At 41.0% G+C, this 26,311-nt stretch overlaps 1 protein-coding gene across 13 annotated transcripts in view; it reads right to left on the bottom strand.

Annotated features, from left to right (window-relative positions):
• The window catches only part of KCNMA1 (potassium calcium-activated channel subfamily M alpha 1), a 780,456-nt gene that overhangs the window by 182,793 nt on the left and 571,352 nt on the right, over positions 1 to 26,311 (bottom strand). For all 13 annotated transcript variants that reach the window (XM_070364783.1, XM_070364784.1, XM_070364782.1 and 10 more), the window contains exon 15: positions 7,253 to 7,362. In XM_070364783.1, the coding sequence (XP_070220884.1) occupies positions 7,253 to 7,362 (110 nt within the window). The remainder of the gene's footprint in view (positions 1 to 7,252; positions 7,363 to 26,311) is intronic.

Raw genomic sequence — 26,311 nt, 5'->3', positions numbered from 1 at the left:
TTCATGGCTGCAGTCACCATCTGCAGTGATTTTTGGAGCCCAAGAAAATAAAGTCTGTCACTGTTTCTATTTTTTCCCCATCTATTTGCCATGAAGTGATGGGACCAAATGCCATGATCTTTGTTTTTTGAATGCTGAATTTTAAGCCAACTTTTTCACTCTCCTTTTTCACCTTCATCAAGAGCCTCTTTAGTTCCTTTTCGCTTTCTGCCATAAGGGGGATGTTATTTGCATATCTGAGGTTATTGATATTTCTCCAGGCAATCTTGACTCCAGCTTGTGCTTCATCCAGCCCAACATTTCACATGATGTACTCTGCGTATAAGTTAAATAAGCTGGGTAACAATATGCAGCCTTGACATACTCATTTCCCAAATTGGAATCAGCCCATTGTTTCATGTCTGATTCTATCTGTTGTTTCTTGACCTGCATACAGATTTCTCAGGAGGCAGGTAAGGTGGTCTGGTATTCCCATCTCTTTAAGAATTTTCCACACACAGGTTTTTGTGATCCACATAGTCAAAGGCTTTACTGTAGTCAATGAAGCAGAAGTAGATGTTTTTCTGGAATTCTCTTGCTTTTCCTATGATCCAACAGATGTTGGAAATTTGATCTCTGGTTCCTCTCCCTTTTCTAAATCCAGCTTGAACATCTGGAATTCCTCAGTTCACATACTATTGAAGCCTGGCTTGGAGAATTTTGAGCATTACTTTGCTAGCATGTGAAATGAGTGCAATTGTGTGACAGTCTGAACATTCTTTGGCATTGCCCTTCTTTGGGATTGGAACGAAAACTGACCTTTTCCAGTCCTGTGGCCACTGCTGAGTTTTCCAAATTTGCTGGCATATTGAGTGCAGCACTTTAACAGCATTATCTTTTAGGATTTGAAATAGCTCAGCCGGAATTTTATCATCTCCACTAGCTTTGCACTTGACTTTGCACTCCAAGATGTCTGCCTCTAGGTCAGTAATTACACCATCGTGGTTACCTGGGTAACTAGGATTTTTTTTTTTTTTTGTATAGTTCTTCTGTGTATTCTCACCACCTCTTCTCAAAATCTTCTGCTTCTGTTAGATCCATATCATTTCTGTTCTTTTTTGTGCCCATCTTTGAATGAAACGTTCCCTTGGTATCTCTATTTTCTTGAAGAGATCTCTATTCTTTCCCATTCTATTGTTTTCCTCTATTTCTTTGCATTGTTCACTTAGGAAAGCTTTCTGATCTCTCCTTGCAGTTCCTTGGAACTCTGCATTCAGATGGGCATATCCTTCCTAGCTTTCTCTAGGTAGTCTTAAATTTAAGTTTCCTCAAGTGGCTTCACTGGAAAGATCTGTCCATGCCAAACAGCCCAGGATGAGAGCATGGCTTTTTCAGTGTGAGGGGCCCTGAATGCCTGTGGGTGAGGGAATGGAGGACTACACCCTGGAGCCCTCACACTGTTTGAAACTAGCATAGAAGCCTCCAGGCTGGTACCCAGGCTACAGTGCAAAACTCCAGGTAACATCTGATTAGAGATCCTCAAGTCACCCAGGCATGAAATACTCCACATCAAATATGACTTTTAACTGTTCCACCAGCTGCAGGGGGACACAGAGAGACACGCAGTATTTTAAACACATCTTTTTTCCTAACCCTTCTGAGCTGTAAAACCTGATACAATTAAGCATCAATTAAGCGTTTATATTTTGCTAGTGAGGAGTGTTATATTTCACAAGGGATGACCGACTGGCTAATCTCCCCACCTAAAGGGGAGATCCATTTGTTCTTGTTGGAAAATCTCAGAGATCTAAGTGTTTGAGAGAGTTTTGTGTGGCTCTCAGTCTCCTGGTTTGTTATCACTTAGAATTCCCTCTTTTCTCTCTTTATTTCTTCTCTGAACCCAACCTCCATACAAGGCACACCTCAAGTGTCATCTCTTTCAAGAAGCCTCTTCTGCATCTCCAGCCTACAGGGAACTCCCTGTCCTTGCAGCTCTCAGTCTCTGATCCCTGGTTGCGTGCACTCATCAAACACTCATCAGTGGGCGTACTCATCTCCCTCTGAGGATGGCTATTGTTTTCTTTGGCCAGACTGCGAACTTTCAGAAGGCAGTCGCTGTAGGGAAACAGAATCCTTTCCCTGGCATTTGAAAGTATTGGTATTAATCTTTTAAAGAGCATGCATGCATGCTAAATCTCTTCAGTCATGCCGGACTCTTTGCAACCTATGCCCCCCAGGCTCCTCTGTCCATGGGATTCTCCAGGCAAGAATACTGGCGTGGGTTGCCATTCCCTCCTCCAGGGGATATTACCAACCCAGGGATCGAACCTGCTTCTCTTATGTCTCCTGCATTGGTAGGCAGGCCCACTAGTGCCACCTGGGATGCCCTTTAATGAGCATATATTTAATCAAATCTAATTGTAGGTTCTTCTAGAGACAGCACCATGCCTACACACTGGGACAAATATCCCAAGATAATTAAATATCTAGCTGATTAACTGGCTGGTGACTGATGGTAGAATTTTCTAAACAGTTGAGTTAACAAAACTTGGAAATGCCAGGATATATTTCTTTCTTTCTTTGTGCTTACAGTCTATTCAGTGGGGCAAAATAGAAGGATGGTGGCAAGAAGGCAGCAGAAGAGGGGAAAAGGACATCAGCTGGTACTGAGAAAAGTTCTATCATTTTGATTTCAGCATCTGACCATCTAAGGTCAGGCAGTTGGTAATTATCAAGAACAGGATAGGCAGAAATCAAACATCTTGTCCAAATCACATATTCAGCAAGTCGTTGATCTGGGGGTGTGACCCTTGCAACTCCACAGCTCATACTTCATGATATCACACAGCACCCTACTATTCAAACTACTCAAAAACAGGACCCCTTGGTGCAAACATAGCCTCATACCCTAGCCCCTGGATTCCTGTAGGCTTGGCTGGCACTGGCCATCTGCACTCTCCATAGTCCCTTGCTGAAGAAGATGAGGAATACGAGGGGAAATGGAGCAGCTTGTTTACTGGTGTTTAGAGAGCAGTGGATGGCACCCTCTCCTTCAGATCCCAAAACTCCTCTGCCTTGATCTTATTGCCACAAAGACCCAGGGGAAAGCCAACCATGCAAAAACCAAGAGGAGATGTTCAGGAGTTGCTGGTCCTTAAAAGGAACATGTTAAGGGTATTCTAGGAACGGCCACCATGATGCCCTCAAGGTCAAGAGGTATCTAGCCAGTTGTATCTTGAATTGTCTTTCTCTGCATTTGGTGCTTATGTGAAACTGCTTTATGATCCCCAGTGGACAGAGAGCATTAAAGGGCTCAGAACCCCCATGCCTTTTTCCTATTCTAATTTGGATTAGGTGCAGAGAGTGGGGAGAGCAGTCGCAGGTTGCCTGGCATGGTAGTGGGTAGACTCACTCCTAATGTCCATAGAGATTCAGAATACCCTTTCATGAAAAAGGAGAGATGGTGAGGAAGCTGCCACAAAGACACAAATCTTAACTTTAGCTTATAAGATGTGACCCACCTACAATTCTATGATTTGGCTAAAATCAGAGAAAAGCATCCCAATAGCTAAGCCCAGAGTGGGGTGGTTTAGTCTCTAAGTTGTGTTTGACTCTTGTGTCCCAATGAACTACAGCCTTCCAGGCTCCTCTATCCATGGGATTTCCCAGGCAAGAATACTGGAGCGGGTAGCCATTCCCTGCTCCAGGACATCTTCCCAACCCAGGGACTGAAGTGGAAATAAGAGGTTATTCCAGCCTGTGTGGAGGAATGGGGTCTGTAGGGGTTTTGAGTCATCAGACTTCAGATCAGAATCACCTGACTTACTTGCAAAACAAATGCAGATTTGGGAGGCTTATCCCAGATATAAAAATCTGGAGATGGAGTCTAGAAATCTCTGTTTAATAAGCTCCCCAGGAGAGTCTTAATTAGCTAGCCTTCAGCTAGCAGCTCCTCCAAGCTGTTCTCAATTGTATAAGGCCCCAGCACAGGAGGCCTGGCTCTGTAATTTGTCTGCTCGGTGTCTTTGGAAGGGAACACCAACATTTGAGTCTCAGTGTCCTCCTTTATAAACCAGGGATGGTGATAGTCACAGAAAGGTCACAGGATTGTGGTGAAAATTCATTGAGAAAATGTAAATGATATTTATATTTATAAATGATATTGTATTTTGTCTAAATTATTGTTTTTGGAACAAAGCTGTGACTTCTGGTGATGCACACATAGAGGCCAATGGCTCATGCAAGTCTCACCTGAGCCGGAGAAAGCATCACTCTGCTTGAAATGCTTAAAAGAGTTAACCTCGGGGGCCTCCTGCCCTTGCTCTCTTCTTCCCACATTCTGTTCTCTTGGGGAATGACCTCAAATTTCACCTATTAATCCTGCCTCTTTATCTTTTCACTGCATGACTCTCCCAGCTTCTGAGAAAACTCCAAGCTTTCCGGTGTGGTGATCCTACCCTGCAAGGGGGCACTCTGCCAGCCCAGGGGAAGAGCAAATTTATTTCTTTTCCTGCCTCAAGACGTTATTGGCTGCATATTGTTTTAATGCTGTGCATAATTACAGAAACGGCTCTGAAAATCTGTATATTTTATCTGTGTTTTATTATACCCGGAATATTCCCCAATTCTTTTTCTTTTACACGAACCAGCTGAAAATATATTTTGGCGTCCTTTATGTCATCTTGAAATTGAATAGCCAATTCTTACTGTAATGAAAATACTTATGTGCCAGCCCAGTGATATACAGCCCCACACTCTAATTACAGCTGTGCTTTAATTAACCTGAATTGAAGAGTCTTATCATTAAACTGCTGGTAACTTTGAGTTATGGCTTTTCTTTAATTTAAAGTAGAAAACACAGATAATTAAGCCTCCAGATAATCAAATGCTTGAGGAGAGCTTCAATGTTTTGGGATGTTCCTAAATCTCATTAAATGTCCTTTCTTTATTGATTATTTCTACCTCTGCTGTATCATTGTATTAAAGGAATAATAGCAGTAAGTTGAGCAGATTCTCACTCTCAAGTTTTTCATCATGTGTGTGTGTGTGTGTGTTCTAGAAGCTGTACCAAACAAATACTAAATTCTCTGACAACAAGGTATGTCTGAAGGATTTTCTCCTTCTCAGAACATGTTGTCAACATGAAAATCAATCAAGGGGAATATTTACAGACTGGTGTCCAGTTCTTGAGCCGGCTCCAGTGGGCAGAGAAGTTTCACACACCCCCTATGTCAGAGTGGGCTAGCTCACCCACGGAGGAGGCCAGGCCCCAATGTAAATGCGAATTTGGCCACTTTAATAAGACATCAGGGGGAGAATGATCCTTCACTACACCCCTCCTTACGGTGAACTGGAGCTACTTAAGCCTCAGTAGAAATGCAGGTCCCATGTTGGCTTATCAAATTTTCAAAAGAGGTCGTTAATCTAGTTTTTATGTGAAAAACCATTTATTTGAAACACTGGTGACCAAGTTTTAAGAAAGTAAACACTGTGTAAGACAAATATGTGAGTCAAACTGACCCCAGAGATACCCCAGCTGGAACTTCCAGACAGGGCACTCCTAACCCTGCAGGTTAACACTGTTAAAATGAACTGCCTCAGTTCCCAGAAGCAAAAATGAGAAGCAGTCGAAAAGCAGAGGGCCGGGGAGGGGGGCGGGGTTGGGGGACACAGATGAATGGACTTCCAAGGGAGCACTCAGGTTGACACCAGTCAAGTCAGGGAGGCTCAAGAGCCAAAGAAGGGGGCTTCACATAGTCCCCCATCATGTCCCCAGTGCCGCAGGGGACTCCAGGCCCTGGCAGGTCTGCTGTGTGCTCAGACCACCCATACGTTAGACATAGGCGGCTTCAACTGCCTTTCTATAGAACCAGTTTCTAATACAAGTCCTGAATCCTCCTGGGCTTTCTATCCTAGGCAGTCCACGTTCCAAGGTAGAGAAAAATCCCCTGGGACTGCCTCAGGGCTCCAGGACCCAGTGCCTCTGAATGGTTAACTCCTCTCTACGGCGGAATGAGAAATGGCTCTAAAAGAAAGGAACTCATGGGAGTTACAATAGGGCATCCATTTTCAGAAAATAACTCCTTCGGAATCAATTACCTATTCGCTTTTCCAGTCCATTTAGCATTTAAACTTCCGCATTGAGACAGGGTGAGAAATCTCAGTAAACAGTCAAACGACTCTGGATTGCTCAGGGTCTGGGCCCGGGGACAGGCAGGGTGCACCTGCTGTGCTCACTGATGGAAGCCACTGACAGGTAAACACCAAATTACCGGGTGCTCTGGCCCCTCTCTGCTGCTCAGAGAACAGAAAACTGTGAGGAGCCCAGGAGCCCCCAGGACTGTCCTCCTCAGGTCGTCCTTTCCAGAAGGTGGCTTTGGTTTGCAGGCATGCAGACAGCACAAAGGAATATCTCTTCTTCCTCAGCCCAACGAGTTTCCAGATTTTCCTGCTTCGTCACAGTTTTTATCAGTGAGACTGAGTTTACCAAAGTCTTTGCTACAGTGTCAAAGGATGGGGCTGCATGTTGCAACATCCCCAGTCTGTGTTTCCATGGGGACAAAGCATCTATTTGACTTCTGTCCAACATCTGAGCCATTGTCCTGGTGAAAACTTCTTGAGGTCTGGGACACCTGGAGCTCCCGACATCATAGCCCTTAAATGATCACCTGTTCTACCTTAAAGGGTCATGCAGGCTAGGGCTACCCCTTGCTCAAATCCATCCTGCTGAGCCAGTAGAAGGAGACACTAAGGCTTTTTATTGTTATAATGTGGCAGATGTCCATCTTGGGCTAAATTGCTCAGGACTATTAAAAGCCTCTTTGTGTACATTTGGCTCCACATTCCCTCAGCAAATACTGAAAGCACTTTGAACAGCAGCTTCTCTAATGTCTTTATGATCTGACTTGATTGAAAGAAATTAAAATTTCTTTTATCAAGGGGCTAGCACGACTTGGCTTACCCTGGTAAAATCAGAGGCACGGGTTTGTGCCACCCTTCATACAAGTGTCTATATCACAGGGGCATAATTCAAGACATGCAGGAAAAACTGCAGTTCATAATTTAGTGCATATGAAGGATCCAAGCCTAAGAAAAGTCAGCAGAAACCCCCAAAGCAGAAACCAACTTTCCCCTTCGTCGCAGAAGGCTGAGCACAGGACATTGGTAATTGTCAATGGCTGCACTGTGCTGGCTACAGGTGAGATGTTTTTCCTGCAAGGGACACATTGAATGTTCGTGAAAGCCAAAGAGCATATGGTTAACGGTCACTTACTCACAAACAGTAGGGAAGGACAGACCCACGAAGGCACTGGAGAGATATTCTGTGTACATTTCATTTGAGACTCCTTCCAAGTAGTATTTCTGCCACGTGTCTTCCTCAATCTAAGGGAGAAGAACATAGGAGAAGGGTTTAAGGTAGGACAGTAGACTGTACAAAGGAAAGCAGGTTATCCCATCTGGCAAACAAACGAATGCACTGGTTGGGCAACGGTGACTCACTTCAACAACCAGGAACACAGCCACGTGGTCACGTGATGCTTTCCATGACCCTAAACGCATAGACTAGCTATCCACTCTAGAGCACCACATCTTCCGGTATGATTTCTAAGAATGTGGAGGCATGGGCACTCACCACAATTGATACAATTTTTTGAGAGCAATTTTTAATTGTTACCAAAATTTACAAAAGTGCATACTCTTTTTTGTTGTTGTTTAGTCACTAAGTCACGTCCAACTCTTGCGACCGCATGAACTGCAGCACACCAAGCTTTCCTGTCTTTCACTTTCTCCTGGAGTTTGCTCAAACTCAGGTCCATTGAGTCGGCAATGCCATCCAACCATTTTATCCTCTGTTGCCCCCTTCTCCTCCTGCCCTCAATCTTTCCCAGCATCAGGGTCTTTTCCAGTGAGTCAGCTCTTCACATTAGGTGGCCAAAGTACTAAAGCTTCAGCATTAGTCCTTCCAGTGAATATTCAGGGTTGACTTCCTTTAGGACTGACCAGTTGGATCTCCTTGCAGTCCAAGGGACTCTCAAGAATCTTCTCCAGCACCACAATTCAAAAGCATCAGTACTTTGGCACTCAGCCTTCTTTATGGTCCAACTCTCATATCCATATGTGACTACTGGAAAAACCATAGTTTTGACTATATGGACCTTTGTTGGCAAAGTGATATCTCTACGTTTTAATACACTGTCTAGGTTTGTCATAGCTTTCCTTCCAAGGAGCAAGCATCTTTTAATTTCATGGCTGTAGTCACTGTCTGCAGTGATTCTGGAACACAATACTCTTTTTACACAATTCCAATTTAAGTATTCATAGCAAAAAAAAAAAAGTATATAAGTATACACATGCGTATGTACAAGAATATACTTCTATTTGTGAAAAATTAGAAACCACAAATGGTAGGTTTATACCACTGGATACAGGAAAGCAATTAAAAATTATGATGAAAATTTCTGCATAGAGAAAATTACATTAAAAGACACATTACTAAATAGCATATATAGTCTGATTCTATTTTTTAAATATCCTATAATTAACTAAATGTTTGTAAAGCCATAGAAAAATACAGAAAGCTCTATACCAAAACAGTAACAGTTGTTATCTTTGAGACATAGAATGACTATGAAATACGGAAATCTATAGATTTCTGTGTAGTCTGAAGGCTTTTTCAATGAGCATTATGTATAAAACAAAACAATGTATCTATTTTTACTTTGGAAAAAGTAAAATTTTCCAACCCTAACTTGAATATCACTAAAAGTTAAATGTAGTTTCAGAAAGGTCTCCATCCCAACTTCATTAAATGTCTTTTTTCCATAATTAATCAAGTTCAACTGGTTTTCCCAACAGCCCTCTTCATGCTAGGCATTTCTGGAAGGGATTTACCATGGAGTCAACCATTTCAAACTATATAAAGTGAATAGCAACAAGAACACTGAGCCCCTCTGGGAGTTTGGGGATGTCCTGGATTCCCAAGCCAGGAAAACAAGCAGTCTGTGTGGTTCTTGGGTATCTGTAAGCTGCCACCTCCTCAGTTCACTCCCACTGGAGGTTAGATTAGGGGGAGGAAGAAAGAGAGCTTCCCCGCCAATCAGGGAAGTGACTCTTAATAATGGCCTGCACTGGTAATGAATGAAATGTATCTTGCTTACGGGTCAATAATCAGTTAACTGGGGGAGATATGAGAGACTTGGCAACAGTAGGAAATGCACACCTACTATCTACTTGGTGACACTCTGAACTACAAAAGCTAGGAATAATGTAGAAATAAATTGACTGCTCCCTGCTTCTCTGCTATTTGTCTGCTTTGTGCTAGGGCTGGGTGATTAAATCGTGTGGGTTAACCCCATTAGTCTGAGCTGCTTCTGACCTACTCCCACACATTAGACATGTTCTATGCAGTATTGCTGGGTATGGTTATTCATCTACACATTAGTCTTCCCCAAAGTGGGGTCTTTTAAAAAAAGAAAACAAAGAAAGGACTCAACCTTTTCTATTGCTAAATTTTATGATTTACTTAAAATTAACTCTGATGTGTTTAGCTAAGCACGAACTTTTTAATCTCTCCCATTCACAAGACTTCAATTTATTTTTTCAAAAACATATTCTTGACTTAATAAGCAACGGTCATCAATGCTAACTAATCTGAAGAAAGCTTAGTCTGCATTAGTAAATAGTTTGAAATATATAATATTTGGGACACTATATTATTATAATTTTTATTGGTAAATAGGATACTACCTGATGGATTACCAGTTATAAATCCTTATAGTTGAGTTTCATGGGAAAATAGTTTTCTTGAAGTAGAATTCAGCTGATTCTTTCAGCAGGGACATTCCTTTTATAATATATTGCTTCTGCTGTTAATTTAAATATTCTACTTGATTTTTAAAAATAATGAAAACATGACTCTTTATCTTAATTATTATTATTGACACCATTCCTAAATTAATATGGTTTTAATTTGGCTCTTTTGGTTATGATCACTATTTTCATGCTTCTATGGCCTAATGGAACTATGCTTGAGACCAAATTTTATTGTAGGTTCATCATTAAACTTCTTAAATTTAAGTAGAAACAAATTCTTTGTAGAGTATCACTATTACTGTTTTTTGAACTTAGCATACATTTTTTCATTGATTCATCCTTTCAGCAAATATTTATTGAGCATATTCTGTGTCTTAAGAGTCGTTCCAGTTACTGATTGAATTTTATTTAAACTGGCATACTTTTCTATTTGCTAGTACAACATATACCTAGAATCTGCCTGCAGTGCAGGAAACGCAGGAGGACTTGTGTTCAATCCCTGGTTCAGGAACATTCCCTTGGGGGCATGGCAACCCACTCCAGAAGGGGCAACAGAGGATGAGACGGTTGGATGGCATCACCAACCCTATGGACATGAGTTTGAGTAAGCTCTGGGAGTTGGTGATGGACAGGGAAGCCTGGCGTGCTGCAGTCCATAGGGTCGCAAAGAGCTGGACATGACTGAGCGACTGAACTGACTGACATATGCAGATTCTCAGATGGTATCTACAGTGTAAGATGGAGTAGCATTGAATGGACATTCTAAAAGCTGAGGAGTTTAATGTCATTGTCATAACCCTTTCAGATTTCTGTGTCTTTAACACAGTCTCCTTATTGATAACAAGTTTTTCAGGTTCTAATAAATGTTCCCAGAAAAAAGAAAACCCCACTGAAAATGACTTAAATGGTAAAATGGTAAATTTTATGTTGTATGTATTTGACCACAATTAATTTACAAGACGATACTATAACATAAGAGGAATCAGTAATTATAATAAACACTTACACCTTTTAATCCTTAAGGGCAAGAATGACAAGTTGTGACAACAACGACAGGAACAGGCCAGTCACATCAGGAGAGGCAGGGACACTGTAACATGTCACCAACTGAGACAACAGGACAGCAATCTTCATCCCGAGGCAAGGGCTTCAATTACCCCGTCTTATCAAAGTTTACTTTTGTAAGTCTCAAGCATGGCACCTTTCACTTATTTTGAAAAGAGCCAGAGCAAAAGTGCACATTCCTTTTACTTTTGTCAGCAGTAATAAGATACATTATTAGAAAAGGAAAAATTAGTGTGAAATACATTGAGTGTAAAAACTTGGCACTGTTCAATGACAGTGAACAAAGAGATCTAGAGAGAGTACAGTGAGTTATTGTCATTATGAGTCCCTTTAACAGAGGATAAAACAGAGGCACAGAGAAGTAACCCACTAAAGGTCACAAAGCCAATGAGTCGTATAAACAGGATTCAGAGTTCATGCTATTAACCACTCCCCAAATTATCTCTTGCTAGAGACTGAAGAGGCAAATGTATAAGGAAGCAATGGTACTAGGATTTTGGTGGACTTAGAGGGTTTGCTAAATATAAAAGCTTTGCTAAATATTAACTAAGAGGAAAATACCAGAACAGAAGCACGCAATATCTTAAACCCTGGAGCCCCTGACTTTGTAAGAAGTCAGTGAGAAGTATTATTGATTTTAAGTTGAGCTGAAAGGAGAGTTCCTCCTCTCAGAGCACGAGGACATCATTTCTATTCTATAAAATGGAACCATCCCAGCCTACAACTTCTTTCCTGAAATAGTACATGCTGTTCTCCACATTTGTGTTGTCAACATATTTTTAACTGTAATGTGAATACATACTTTCCAGCAGAGAAATGGAGGAATGGGAGCAAAATGACTTAGGTAAAGGTGCCAAAATTATTTTGCCAGCCATTCAGCGATCAGTCAAAGGCGAAGCATTCCCTGAGGCAGCAATTTCTCCTTTGGCTGTCACATCAAACTCCTGCTGCTTTAGAAGAGCACCTAGCAAAGATGAGCAGGTGATGTGCTCTGGGTCCTTATTCATCAAATACTCACAGATCTTCAGAGAGAAAACAGAACCGAGCCGTGGGGCTCGCTCATCCACACTTCTCATGGTCTTATTTATCTGCCCTTCATTATCTAATTTTTCAACCAGCCTAGTTCAATCCCTTAAGTAAATGGTTGTACACCAATCCGTGGGCTGATGGCTCCATCATCAAAGGTACCATCCAACTGGAAACATCAGCCTTGGCTCTGGGGGAAGTAACACCTTCTTGATCCCAGATTCTGCATGTGTTACTAATGGTGGGTCAGTAATGACACCTTTTATATTTTATGCTTTCTCTGATTAGAGTGAAACTGTGTTTCTCTAATGCTAACAACCCAGTGAATGTGAAAAATCAACCTTCCCAGCTGGGGTATGTTATGACCACTGTGATTTCTGTTTCCAGTGAAGAGTCTGAATAACCATGTTGATTACAGCTAAATAATTTTGCAAAAGTCTGTCCCTACCTCCAGAGTCATGTAAATGATTCCAAAGACTATCATACCTCAATCCTTATTTAATTGAAAACAAGTACATTGTTTTAATCTAAATATATGTTATGTTGTGCACATCAAAAATAACGAACTAAGAGGAAATTATAAAAACCAATGACCATTATGTTAATAGCTGCAATAAGAAGAGGTGAGTCATAACAAACACACCAGCGTCACCTAAAATTGAGAGAAGAAAGCTATTGTAATAGCAGGCATTTTTTACATTTACGATTTTTTAAAAACCTATCCAAATTCTCAATATTCTTCCTTTAAAGGATGTACAGCTTTCAATCATAAGTCTTTAATTAGAATTAATTAATTGCATCTGAATATTTGTGCATATAAATTATACTTTATCTCTGTCCTTTGTAATGTGACAGTCTAAAACACAGCGCTGAGATAGGAACTGGCCAATGTATCTTTAATCCCACAAAACATATTTATTCCCACAAAAAAGAGGGAACCCCCACAGAATGTGTCAAGCTTTTAATTACAATTAAAAAAAAATGGGATCAGCATTGGTGGGCTCTAGGCTGGTCACTCGGAGAAGGCAATGGCAACCCACTCCAGTGTTCTTGCCTAGAGAATCCCAGGGACAGGGGAGCCTGGTGGGTTGCTGTCTATGGGGTCGCACAGAGTTGGACATGACTGAAACAACTTAGCAGCAGCAGCAGCAGCAGCTCAGGTCCTCCTGGGTGCCAGAACAAAGAATGCCTCCCTGCAGAGCTTTCTAGGGGTGGAAGAAACGTGTGATACAGTTGAGATGACAGAAAAGCAGAAGAGATGGGAAACCAATGGTGATTTGCACCTTTTCAGAATCTCTCTCTCCTCTGCGCCAAATTGCATATCAACGCTGTACTTCTTGGATGTGGACTCAGGCCGGCTGCCCTTCCGAGAACGGCATTGGATTTCAGGGACCCCATAATGATTTGGCATTCCACCATTATGGCCTATTTCAGATTGCATTTTCCAGAATGAGAGGATAGGACCAAAGGATCTCAGATTGTCCAAAGGCTTTGGGATAATGTCAATTAAAATACATTATTTGGGATTTGATGGAATGCCAGATAATTGGTTGCTTCAGCACTGAACGAATAAATAAACAACTCCAAAGATAAATTTTGGGGTGGACTTGAGCCAAATCTCTTATTCCCAGACTAGTGGGCTGCAGACTATCAAGTGAGATTTCTTCCATCAGGCATTATGAAAAAAAAAAAAAAATCAGTCCACGTGAAGTGTGCAGAGAGAGGTTAACAGACCACAGAATACAGGGCATTTCCCACCTCCACCCCACCTCCCATGTTACTCCAGTTCAGATTATTTCTGAAAACACAGAACAAAGAATGCCAGAGGAACTGCAGTTAAAGGATGGGTTAGCAGAAAGAGAGATATGAGAACTTTTAAAAAGAATTACTACTTATAATTTCAGAAAGTATCACCTATGTGGCAGAAAACTGGTAATTTTTTCAATATATAGGTTTGTCTACCCTTTCCTTCTTTTCCTCTTCAATGCAGAAAGGTATTTATGCTTAAGTGATGTCAGACCTTTTTAAAGATGGGCCTATTCACTATCTGTCCAAATAGAACTTGGTTTTGCAATCTTGATATTAGTTAAGAACATTCTCATTTGTACTTCAAACAAGAAGGCTCTTAAAATACTACTAAAAATAATTCTCATCTGGGTAGTGCAAGCAGCAAGTGAGTGTTCTCAAGCAGACACCTGCCGAGCAATCCTCAGGGGAGTAATGCAGCCCCTGGCAGGCAGGGTTTTCCAGAACAGCCTCTCAACCCATTTGGGGTAAGAGACTGGGTTTTGTTTGTATTTCTAATATTCACTGTTTGGCAGACTCAAACTTCTGCAAAAATCTAACAGAAATGAATTCCTTAAAAAAAAGAATAGACAAGAGATGCAAAGTACAAGTCCAAAACTTTTATCATTAGATTCAACTAATATAAAATGAATTTGTCAAAGATTTAGGAACTTAGAAGTTCCTAAGCACTTCCTCTCATTTCCTGTACTTGACTCTTTGTAGAGGCAAACAGTTCACAGCACCCATCCACAGACTGCATTTGCAGTTACACTGGTCCCACTCTATCTTACAAACCTTACTTCTCACAATTTCCCCCAAATTCCAGTAAAGCAGGATTATTCCCAACCAAGATTTCCCAAAGTAAACTCAACAGAACTTGTTAACAAGTGTCGCCTTGAACACAAGAGAGTGAACAAGGAGTCCTGTTAGTCCCCATTAAAATGTAGGTTTTTTTAAAGGCAGAAAAATTCATCTAAGTCTGCAATGCCTGGAACAGTGAATGGATCACAGCAGTAGCTCAATATTTGTTGAATGGATGATGAAATACATTTGGGAAGCAGTGGATTTCACAAAGCCAAACTTGGACTTTTCTTAGTGCAATGCAGAGTACTTCACATGTTACTATGAGTTTTAAATCTCCATAGCAGGAAACGTGATACTTAGTTATGGAATCCCTTATTTCAAGGAGGAACTGGTGGAGACCAGGATGCTGTTCTTAACATTCTCTCTCCCTCATCTCCCCACCATTTTGCTTCCCTGATTCTACTGTCAGAACCCAACTCTTACTGTGAAATTCCCATCATATGCCACCTCATCTGTGTGGTCTTCCCTGGGTTCCCCAATTTGATGTGCTCTGTCCTGCCTTATTCGGAACACAATCATGCCCACCTCTGGGGAGCTTGGGAGGGCTGAATAAGTTGATGGATAAAGAATGCTTAGAACACTCCCTGGCTTGCAGGAAGCACTCAGTACACATTAGCTATAGTTAGCTACCATCACAGCATCTGAGACTTCTAATGACTGACAAGAACTATAATAAAGTGGAATTTGAAACACAAGCTCCTCGCTAATGCATTCAACTTTGTATCCTCTAGAACAAGCAGCATACTACCCTATCAGGTGCTTAAAAGAAGTGCTTAATTAATATTTGTCTAATTGAACTGAGCAAGACAAAACTGGAGAAAGAGAGACAAAGAAGTCTAATTTTTCTAGGCATCCAATCACAACTCAGTACTGATAACTTCACAACATTAGGTGTAACCATAAAAGAAATCAATTTGTGCTTCTGAATGCTGAAAAATTCTACATTCTTGGTATCTCATAGGGAATGTGTATAATTAGGTGATTTTTAAACTTCCCAGAACTTGCTGAGCAATACATTTTTGGGGGGAAATTTTGTCAACACAGAACATCTTGGGCTACTTAGTAAGTGGTTTATGATTTTCTAAATTTTAGATCCAATACCTTAGAGACTTGAATATGAAAGGAGGGACTCTCAGGAACTGGTGTATTTGCCAGCAATCTAATAGAAGTTCTCGTTCTTACTAGCTACAGTCCCACCACCCTGCCTGCAAAAAGGAGCCCCCTTTGCTCTGTCCATGACTATGCTCTCTTTCCCATGTGACCCAGCCCTCAGTCTTCTTATTTTACTCTCTGAATTTCAATGTAGGATCAAACAACAATTCAGCAGGAAATAGAGTCCAGCAAAGGCTGTACTTGGCAATTCCATTGCTCCTAAAACTGAGGCCAAAAACAACTGTTGGCTATTAATTAACTAATTAATTAATTAAGAACTGGGAGAAAAGAAAGGAGTTAGAGAAGCACTTGAATCAGCACAGGAATCATAAGGTTGCTTCTGATGAGACAAATCACTGGAGAATTACCTATGCTTTTAGAAAATCTTCAATATTTTAGACAGTTTGGGGAGAATCTCACTGAATTCACTGACGTTAATACACGATAATTTCTTACCAGTGGAAACATTTAAAGCTGCGAGTCCAGTGCTTCCCAGACTCTGATGAAAATGTGTTGTCTGTAGTCCTAGAATAAGGTCTAAGATTCTGCATGTATAACAAGCTCACAGATAACATCAATACTCCCCAAAGATGGATCACACTTAGAGTAGCAGAGGTACTCCCAAAGAGAGTGAAGAACAGGGAACAAGTATTCTCCATCATGGCTTTGAGGACCAGGGACTCAATCATGGCTTAGCAGATTTGAGTAAGAGATGAAAAAGGATGCTTTCTACAAGTATCACTAAATACTGGAGCCAGTTACAGTGAAAGCTTGTGGATAATTAAACACAAGATGGGTATCCCAGTGTTTTGGTTGCTGTGGTCATTAGTCTAAAAAATATTTCAGGCATCCAGATTTATCTACTTAGTCTCTCTCCATTGATTCAGGGACCCCAATGATAGCTTAGTCTCCATTTCAATGTGGGCTGTGTAAAGAGGGAACAATGACATGGCTATATTTAATTCAATTAAAATGAAACTTTCAGAAAATGGCTCTAATTTGTATCCCTAATTTTTATTTAACTTTTCCACTGTAGGACAAAGTGTTGAGTGTGAGGATAAAAATGCTTGCCAACTCAGTCCTGTTTTAGTGACAGCAGATTCTGGATACTTATGTCTCCTATCGCTGTACAATACAGCCTAATAAAGTCGGGCCAAAGAGACTAGATTTCATTTCAGAGCAAAGGGTTTCAGCCATAAACTTTGGCTTTCTGGCTGAACAGAGCCATTCAAGCCACGAGCATAAATTCTGCTAGTTTTAGGTATCAGGGTGATTGGGAAGCCAAATGGGTTATTTGTGAGCCAGGTATCCAGGGCAGAGGCACCCGCTTTACTGTGTATTCATTGTTATCTAGAAAATCTCTTGCCAGCTAGAGAATATTTTCACAGGAAGTTAAAATGACTTCAGAAATTCCCCTCTGTGGCTTCCTAGAGTGAATTTTGGGCCTCATCAAAAAGACATTTGGTTCAGAGATTGAAAGTGGACAGCTTATAAAATTGCTTAGGTGGTTAGCTGGGCTTAGCAGTTTCTTTTTAAGAGGAGCCCTGATCCCGAGTGCAGTAGCAAGGCAGGAAGTAACAAAGTACATGCAGCCTCTGAGTTCAAATCCCATCTCCCTGAATGCCCCAGGCCAAACTGTATAACCTCTCCAAGCCTCAATCCCCTCACCTGAAAAATAAGAACAACAACAGTACCTACTTCTTAGGAAGATAGATGGAATGAAGTGATCCCTGTAAAGCACTAACGTCCAGTTCCAGTTCAGTCTCTCAGTCATGTCCGACTCTTTGTGACCCCATGAATCTCAGCACACCAGGCCTCCCTGTCCCTCACCAACTCCCAGAGTTCACTCAGACTCACGTCCATCGAGTCAGTGATGCCATCCAGCCATCTCATCCTCTGTCATCCCCTTCTCCTCCTGCCCCCAATCCCTCCCAGCATCAGAGTCTTTTCCAATGAGTCAGCTCTTCGCATGAGGTGGCCAAAGTACTGGAGTTTCAGCTTCAGCATCATTCCTTCCAAAGAAATCCCAGGGCTGATCTCCTTCAAAATGGACTGGTTGGATCTCCTTGCAGTCCAAGGGACTCTCAAGAGTCTTCTCCAACACCACAGTTCAAAAGCATCAATTCTTTGGCGCTCAGCCTTCTTCACAGTCCAACTCTCACATCCATACATGACCACAGGAAAAACCATAGCCTTGACTAGATGGACCTTTGTTGGCAAAGTAACGTCTCTGAGCTTGTATATGCTATCTAGGTTGGTCATAACTTTCCTTCCAAGAGTAAGTGTCTTTTAATTTCATGGCTGCAGTCACCATCTGCAGTGATTTTGGAGCCCCCCAAAATAAAGTCTGACACTGTTTCCACTGTTTCCCCATCTATTTCCCATGAAGTGATGGGACTGGATGCCATGATCTTCGTTTTCTGAATGTTGAGCTTTAAGCCAACTTTTCACTCTCCACTTTCACATTCATCAAGAGGCCTTTTAGTTCTTCTTCACTTTCTGCCATAAGGGTGGTGTCATCTGCATATCTGAGGTCATTGATATTTTTCCCGGCAATCTTGATTCCAGCTTGTATGTCTTCCAGTCCAGCGTTTCTCATGATGTAGTCTGCATATAAGTTAAATAAGCAGGGTGACAATATACAACCTTGATGTACTCCTTTTCCTATTTGGAACCAGTCTGTTGTTCCGTGTCCAGTTCTAACTGTTGCTTCCTGACCTGCATAGTACCTGACAAATAGCTAATGTTTGCTGAGTGGTTCTCTGTGATGTGATAGGTACTCTGGTGGTTTAATCATATTAAAAGATGGCACTTATTGGGCATGTACTCTGTAGATGTTCTGTAAATGTTCTAGCATTATAAATAATGAATGTTTGCGACGGTAATGATGTTGGTGATCGTGACGATGCTGATGCTACTGATGATGATGGCGACGATGCCGGTGATGGTGATTATGAGGACATCTCTATCACTCACACAAAGGTACATAGCTAGTTAGATGCAGGGCCACCGATTCATGGCTTAGCTGCTGGTAGAAAAACCTGGGACATCACTAATGATCCAATGATCCTCTGGATTGAGGAGAAAAACTAACTAGCTTGAGTATATCCCCTAAAGATAGCAGTGTTCCCTGGAGGTCCTCCTGCCTCCTCCCCTTCCCAAGTTCACTCTGAACAGATAGGATGATAAGGGAGACATTAGGCATTTGGAAGAACTGATGTCTCCCCAAATGGGAGGAAGGTCATATGTGATCAGAAAGGTCATATGTAATCTGATATAGAAAGACCCAGTCTGGTCTCCTGAAAGGACCCCTGAGACAAAAAGACCCTGATACGTTGACTGGATTAGCTACTTCTGGTTTCTGGGCTTGACTTCTGCCCACATCCCTCTAAGTAGAGACTCACTAGATTCTACTCTTGTTATAGTTCAGTATTCCCAGAAAATTTCCAGGATGATGTCCTCCAGTTGGTATAAGATGAGAAGAAAAAGACGACTTGTGACGATCCTTTTTGGTCAGGGACAGGTCTCTCTGTCCCTATGCTCATTGGTCCCATGAGCAAGTTCAAGTCCATCAGTTCAGTTCAATTTCTCAGTCATGTCCGACTCTTTGTGACCCCATGGACTGCAGCCCGCCAGGCCTCCCTGTCCATCATCAACTCCCACAGTTTATTCAAACTCATGTCCATTGAGTCCGTGATGCCATCCAATCATCTCATCCTCTGTCATCCCCTTCTCCGCCTGCCTTCAATCTTTCCCAGCATCAGGGTCTTTTCAAATGAGTCAGCTCTTTGCATCAGGTGGCCAAAGTATTGGAGCTTCATCTTCAACATCAGTCCTTCCAATGAACATTCAGGACTGATTTCGTTACGATGGACTGGTTGGATCTCCTTGCAGTCCAAGGGACTCTCAAGAGTCTTCTCCAACACCACAGTTCAAAAGCATCAATTCTTCAGTGTTCAGCTTTCTTTATAGTCCAACTCTCACATCCATACATGACTACTGGAAAAACCATAGCTTTGACTAGACGGACCTTTGTTGGCAAAGTAATGTCTCTGCTTTTTAATATGCTGTCTATAGTATATATCAATACTCCAGGCAGGACCCAGGAAGTTGCTGCACTCTCAGATTTCTCCATAGGTGACACAGCCCAGCATACAGCTGTTCTTCCAGAAACTGCTGCTGCAGGGCTCTGTCCTGGGCAGGGCTGCTCTTGCTAGTTGGAATCTCATTACATATGGGAAAGACCAGTCAGCAAATCTCCATTCACTGAGACACCTGGGAAAAGCCAGGCACACACAGGTTTCACCTGTATATGTAGATAAAAGCTTCTAGCTTTGGGGTAGGGGTGGGGTTTTGGCAGAGAATTGAGGGATTTAAAGGACCCAGTGTCACTTAGGCTAATGAATAATGCTGCACTCCTAGAAAATGTATTCAGGCAAATCATAAGTAATCTAGGGTAGGCTGCCTTGACACCACCCTAGGGGTTAGTTTTAGATAAAGTTCACCCCTCTGTGTTCTCCCATCAGTAGCCCAATCCTAATCCAGTATGAGGTCTCATTGCAAACCTAAACCATACCACCTTAAGAAGGATAAAAAGGGTGAGTGCCATCATATATTGGTAATTTTTCAACAGTCTGCTAAGCTCTTCCACTTCTTACAGTGGGTAGTATGAAGCCCAGAAAGCTTAATCAAGTAGTGCAAGGTCTTACAACAAATCATGTTCTAAATCAGAGCCTTACAACCACTCCCTCTAACCTAGGCCTCTGCCCACCACACAGCTTCACAATTTCATTCACATTCCGTGAGTGAGGGAGAGCAGGAAGGGTGAGGATGTGGGGGCACATTTGAATAATAGCATGTTCCATGGATCTACTTGGACAGGGAGACACCACCCAAGATTTGTGGATGATCAAGTCTAATACTTTATTCAAATTCTGAAAGAGGCACCAAATATTCCTCTTTCTCTGGTACTTTCCTCACTAAATTTAAGGAGAAGAAAAATATACCCAACCATCAAAATAAAAAGACTTCTCATCACCAACAAGAAACCAATAGAAAGTCCTTATGAAATGATATTTATTTTGTCACAGTCAATGCTATGCTATGCCACTTCAGTTGTGTCTGACTCTTTGCAACCCTTTAGACTGTAGCCCACCAGGCTCCTCTATCCATGGGATTTCTCCAGGCAAGAAAACTGGAGTGGGTTGCCATGTCCTTTTCCAGAGGATCTTCCTGACCCAGGGATTGAACCCGTGTCTCTTACATTTCCTGCATTGGCATGCGGGTTCTTTGCCACTAACACCACTTGGGAAGCCTCATTGTCACAGTCTAGGGGGGAAAAAAGAAACTGATTAAATCTACTGTCTGTAAAAGAAATGCCAAAAATATGGACTTCTCCAAGAAAAACAGACTTTTCTTGGCAGACTGATCATAGCAAAGAGCTTCTGCACACCAAGGTCAATGGGCATAGAGCTGTCTGCTACTTCCTGGTAGACAGAGATACTCTCCCTGCCAACAGGAAAAGGAAAAGGGAGGAAGTGATATCTCTCACTTATATAACATCAGTTAATTCCATTCACTTCCTGGTCTACTTCCAAACCCCTAGCGTACACAAAGCACAGTGTTGAGGCAGGACCCCCATATTTCTTTGTACCTGAAACTCTAATCAGTGGGCCTGCATGATTCTTGCTACCATGGGATGTGTGTGACAGCTAATGATAAAAACTACAAAAATTATACCCAGTTGAAAGGTTTTATTGCATGCTGTTTTTCAAGATGGCAGATGGATGCCTAAAATGATCTCAGCGTCATTTTACAGGTGTCCCAAAGTTTCTCTAAATCAGCCAAATGAGTCTGAAGTGGAAAGAGCTACCTCCTATTGTTCTACCAGGAAATGCATAGGATTCCATTGTAAAGCAGCCTGCCAGGTTATGTTATTCATAGTCACTGATGAAAAAGGCTGATTACCTCAAACTCACCCCTAAAGACAGTGACTGCTGAATATGCTAAAAGGACATGATGATGATAATGATGACACTGCCTTAGAGGCAGTATTCCCCCTGGTCCAGCTACAAAGGACAAACATAGAGTATCATTTCTAAAGTGATATCTGGGTTTCTGGCTCTGAATAAAATAGAATAAGGACATTCCATCATGTGTCTTTCATTGAATGCATCTATTAGACCTGGAAAAAATGCATAGAGCTGATACTTGAAGACTCTGAGACATAAACAGTAAGCAGGTAAGGAGAAATGACCAGAATTGGAAGCAATCAGCAGAGTTTGTTTTTGCTCTGGTATCCTCTAGCCTGACTTCAAGGAAAACCAAAATCTGTAAATGAAGACAAGAATGTGAAAAGAGAAAGCTCCAAGAGAAGCTCTTGCTCTGACTCAAGACCAGTAGAAAGAGCTCTTAATACTCAGAGGAAGAGTGGGGAAAATCATGGCTTAGGGTATTTTTTCTTTTCTTCTCTTCTCTTGGACCCCAACCCCTAAGCACCCAGTGGTGGCAGTAGCAGTAGTGGCAATGGGAGATAGGCTGCTGTTGCTGCTAAGTCGCTTCAGTCATGTCCGACTCTGTGCGACCCCATAGATGGCAGCCCACCAGATAAGAGGAGGTAGGAAAAACTTTTCTGGCCTGAGGATCTGAGGTCCCAAGAGAGTCTCTCTTTGTTCTCCCACTGGTTTGTCCAGGTGAGGAGCCCCAGCTTTCTGGTCAGAGGATAGAAAAGAAGACCCCATGGAAGCTCAAATTCCCCTGGAGATCACAGAGAAAGAGAACTTAAAGTAGCTCCTTACAATTAGTTATGAACTCCTGGGCTCACCCTGAGCTGTGCAAGGAAGAAACTGACCGTACATAGTATATATAGATTTTGAAAACCAAAGCATAAACTATCACCCAGCTTGAGATCGATGTGGGACACATCCAAATAGCCCTGCCAATGTTTTGAAAACTCAACTCATATTGGAATTACAACCCATAGAAGCTTGGTCAGGACTTGCAATCTAAAATAAAACAGGTCAATTAAATATACCACCATAAAATTATCAACGTGTTTGCAAAATTTAAACAAGACCTACTACTAACACTGGGGTTCTTCATTTCTTCTTTTTCTAGTTGCTTTAGGTATAGAGTTAGGTTATTTATTTGATTTTTCCCTTGTTTCCTGAGGTAAGCTTGTATTGTTATGAACCTTCCCCTTAGCACCGCTTTTACTGAATCCCACAGGTTTTGGGTTGTTGTGTTTTCATTTTCATTTGTTTCTATGCATATTTTGATTTCTTTTGTGATTTGTTGGTTATTCAGAAGTGTGTTGTTTAGCTTCCATATGTTTGTATTTTTAATAGTTTTTTTCCCCTGTAGTTGACATCTAATTTTACCACATGGTGATCAGAAAAGATGTTTGGAATGATTTCAATTTTTTTGAATTTACCAAGGCTAGATTTATGGCCCAGGATGTGATCTATCCTGGAGAAGGTTCCATGTGCACTTGAAAAAAAAGGTGAAATTCATTGTTTTGGGGTGAAATGTCCTATAGATATCAATTACCTCTAACTGGCTCATTGTATCATTTAAAGTTTGTGTTTCCTTGCTAATTTTCTGTTTAGTTGATCTATCCATAGGTGTGAGTGGAGTATTAAAGTCTTGCACTATTATTGTGTTACTGCTAACTACAAAAAGAAGAAATGAAGAACCCCAGGGTTAGTAGAAGGAAATAAAAGTAGGGCAGAAATAAATGAAAAAGAAACAAAGGAGACCATAGCAAAAATCAACAAAGCTAAAAGCTGGTTCTTTGAGAAGACAAATAAAATAGACAAAATATTAGCCAGACTCATCAAGAAAAAAAGGGAAAAGAATCAAATCAACAAAACTAGAAATGAAAATGGAGAAATCACAACAGACAACACAGAAATACAAACGATCATAAGAGACTACTATCAGCAGCTATATGCCAATAAAATGGACAACTTGGAAGAAATGGACAAATTCTTAGATAAGTATAATTTTTCAAAATTGAACCAGGAAGAAATAGAAAATCTTAACAGACCCATCACAAGCATGGCAATAGAAACTGTAATCAGAAATCTTCCAACAACAAAAGCCCAGAAAAAAGCTTCACAGAAGAATTCTATCAAGAATTTAGAGAAGAGCTAAGACCTATCCTACTCAAACTCTTCCAGAATATTGCAGAGGAAGGTAAACTTCCAAACTCATTCTATGAGGTCACCATCACCCTAATACCAAAATCAGACAAAGATGGCACAAAAAAAGAAAACTACAGGCCAATATCACTGATGAAGATAGATGCAAAACTCCTTAACAAAATTCTAGCAAGCAGAATCCAACAACATATTAAAAAGATCATACGTCATGACCAAGTGGGCTTTATCCCAGGGATGCAAGGATTCTTCAACATTTGCAAATCAATCAACGTGATACACCACATTAACAAATTGAAAGATAAACACCATGTGATCATCTCAATAAATGCAGAGAAAGCCTTTGACAAAATTCAACATCCATTTATGATTAAAAAACCCTCCAGAAAGCAGGCATAGAAGGAATATATCTCAACATAATAAAAGCCATATATGATAAACCCCCAGCAAACATTATCCTCAGTGGTGAAAAATTGAAAGCATTTCCCCTAAAGTCAGGAACAAGACAAGGGTGCCCACTCTCACCACTACTATTAAACATAGTTTTGGAAGGTTTAGCCACAGCAATCAGAGAACAAAAAGAAATAAAAGGAATTCAAATTGGAAAAGACGAAGTAAAACTCTCACTGTTTGCAGATGACATGATCCTCTACATAGAAAACACTAAAGACTCCACCAGAAAATTACTAGAGCTAACCAATGAATAAAGTAAAGCTGCAGGATATAAAATTAACACACAGAAGTCCCTTGCATTCCTATACACTAACAATGAGAGAACAGAAAGAGAAATTAAGAAAACAATTCCATTCACCATTGGAAAGAAAAGAATAAAATACTTAGGAATAAATCTTCCTAAAGAAACAGAAGACCTATATGTAGAAAACTATAAAACACTGGTGAAAGAAATCAAAGATGACACAAATAGATGGCAAAATATACCATGTTCATGGATCGGAAGAATCAATATAGTGAAAATGAATATACTACTCAAAGCAATCTATAGATTCAATGCACTCCTTATCAAGCTACCAATGGTATTTTTCAGAGAACTAGAACAAATAATTTCACAATTTGTTTGGAAATACAAAAAACCTAGAATAGCCAAAGCAATCTTGAGAAAGAAGAATGGAACTGGAGGAATCAACCTGCCTGACTTCAGACTATACTACAAAGCTACAGTCATCAAGACAGTATGGTACTGGCACAAGACAGAAATATAGATCAATGGAACAAAATAGAAAGCCCAGAGATAAATACATGCACGTATGGACACCTTATCTTTGACAAAGGAGGCAAGAATATACAATGGAGAAAAGACAATCTATTTAACAAGTGGTGCTGGAAAAACTGGTCAACCACTTGTAAAAGAATGAAACTAGAACACTTTCTAATACCATACACAAAAATAAACTCATAATGGATTAAAGATCTAAATATAAGACCAGAAACTATAAAACCCCTAGAGGAAAACATAGGCAAAACACTCTCTGACATAAATCACAGCAGGATCCTCTATGACCCACCTCCCAGAGTAATGGAAATAAGAGCAAAAATAAACAAATGGGATCTAATTAAACTTAAAAGCTTTTGCACAATGAAGGAAACTATAAGCAAGGTGAAAAGACAGCCTTCAGAATGGGAGAAAATAATAGCAAACAAAGCAACTGACAAAGAATTAATCTCAAAAATATACAAGCAGCTCCTGCAGCTCAATTCCAGAAAAATAAATGACCCAATCAAAAAATGGGCCAAAGAACTAAACAGACATTTCTCCAAAGAAGACATACAGATGGCTAACAAACACATGAAAAGATGTTCAACATCACTTATTATCAGAGAAATGCAAATCAACACCACAATGAAGTACCATCTCATGCCAGTCAGAATGGCTGCTATCAAAAATGGCTGCTACAAACAATAAATGCTAGAGAGGGTGTGGAGAAAAGGTAACCCTCTTACACTGTTGGTGGGAATGCACACTAGTACAGCCACTATGGAGAACAGTGTGGAAAGTCCTGGAAATAGAACTGTTATATGACCCAGCAATCCCACCGCTGCACACAGAGGAAACCAGAATTAAAAGAGACACATGTACCCCAAAGTTCATCACAGCACTTTTTACATAGCCAGGACATGGAAGCAACCTAGATGTCCATCAGCAGATGAATGGATAAGAAAGCTGGGGTACATATTCACTGCTGCTGTTGCTAAGTCACTTCAGTTGTGTCCGACTCTGTGCGACCCCATAGATGGCAGCCCACCAGGCTCTGCCGTCCCTGGGACTCTCCAGGCAAGAACACTGGAGTGGGTTGCCATTTCCTTCTCTAATGCATGAAAGTGAAAAGTAAAAGCGAAGTTGCTCAGTAGACTCTCCGCAACCCCATGGACTGAAGCCTACCAGGCTCTTTCATCCATGGGATTTTCCAGGCAAGAGTACTGGAGTGGGTTGCCATTGCCTTCCCCAATAC

Source organism: Bos mutus, chromosome 28 (genome assembly GCF_027580195.1).
Source record: "Bos mutus isolate GX-2022 chromosome 28, NWIPB_WYAK_1.1, whole genome shotgun sequence".
NCBI lineage: Eukaryota > Metazoa > Chordata > Mammalia > Artiodactyla > Bovidae > Bos > Bos mutus.
The sequence above is the reverse complement of the archived record's forward strand: the minus strand, read 5'-3'. Positions and strand labels throughout refer to the sequence as shown.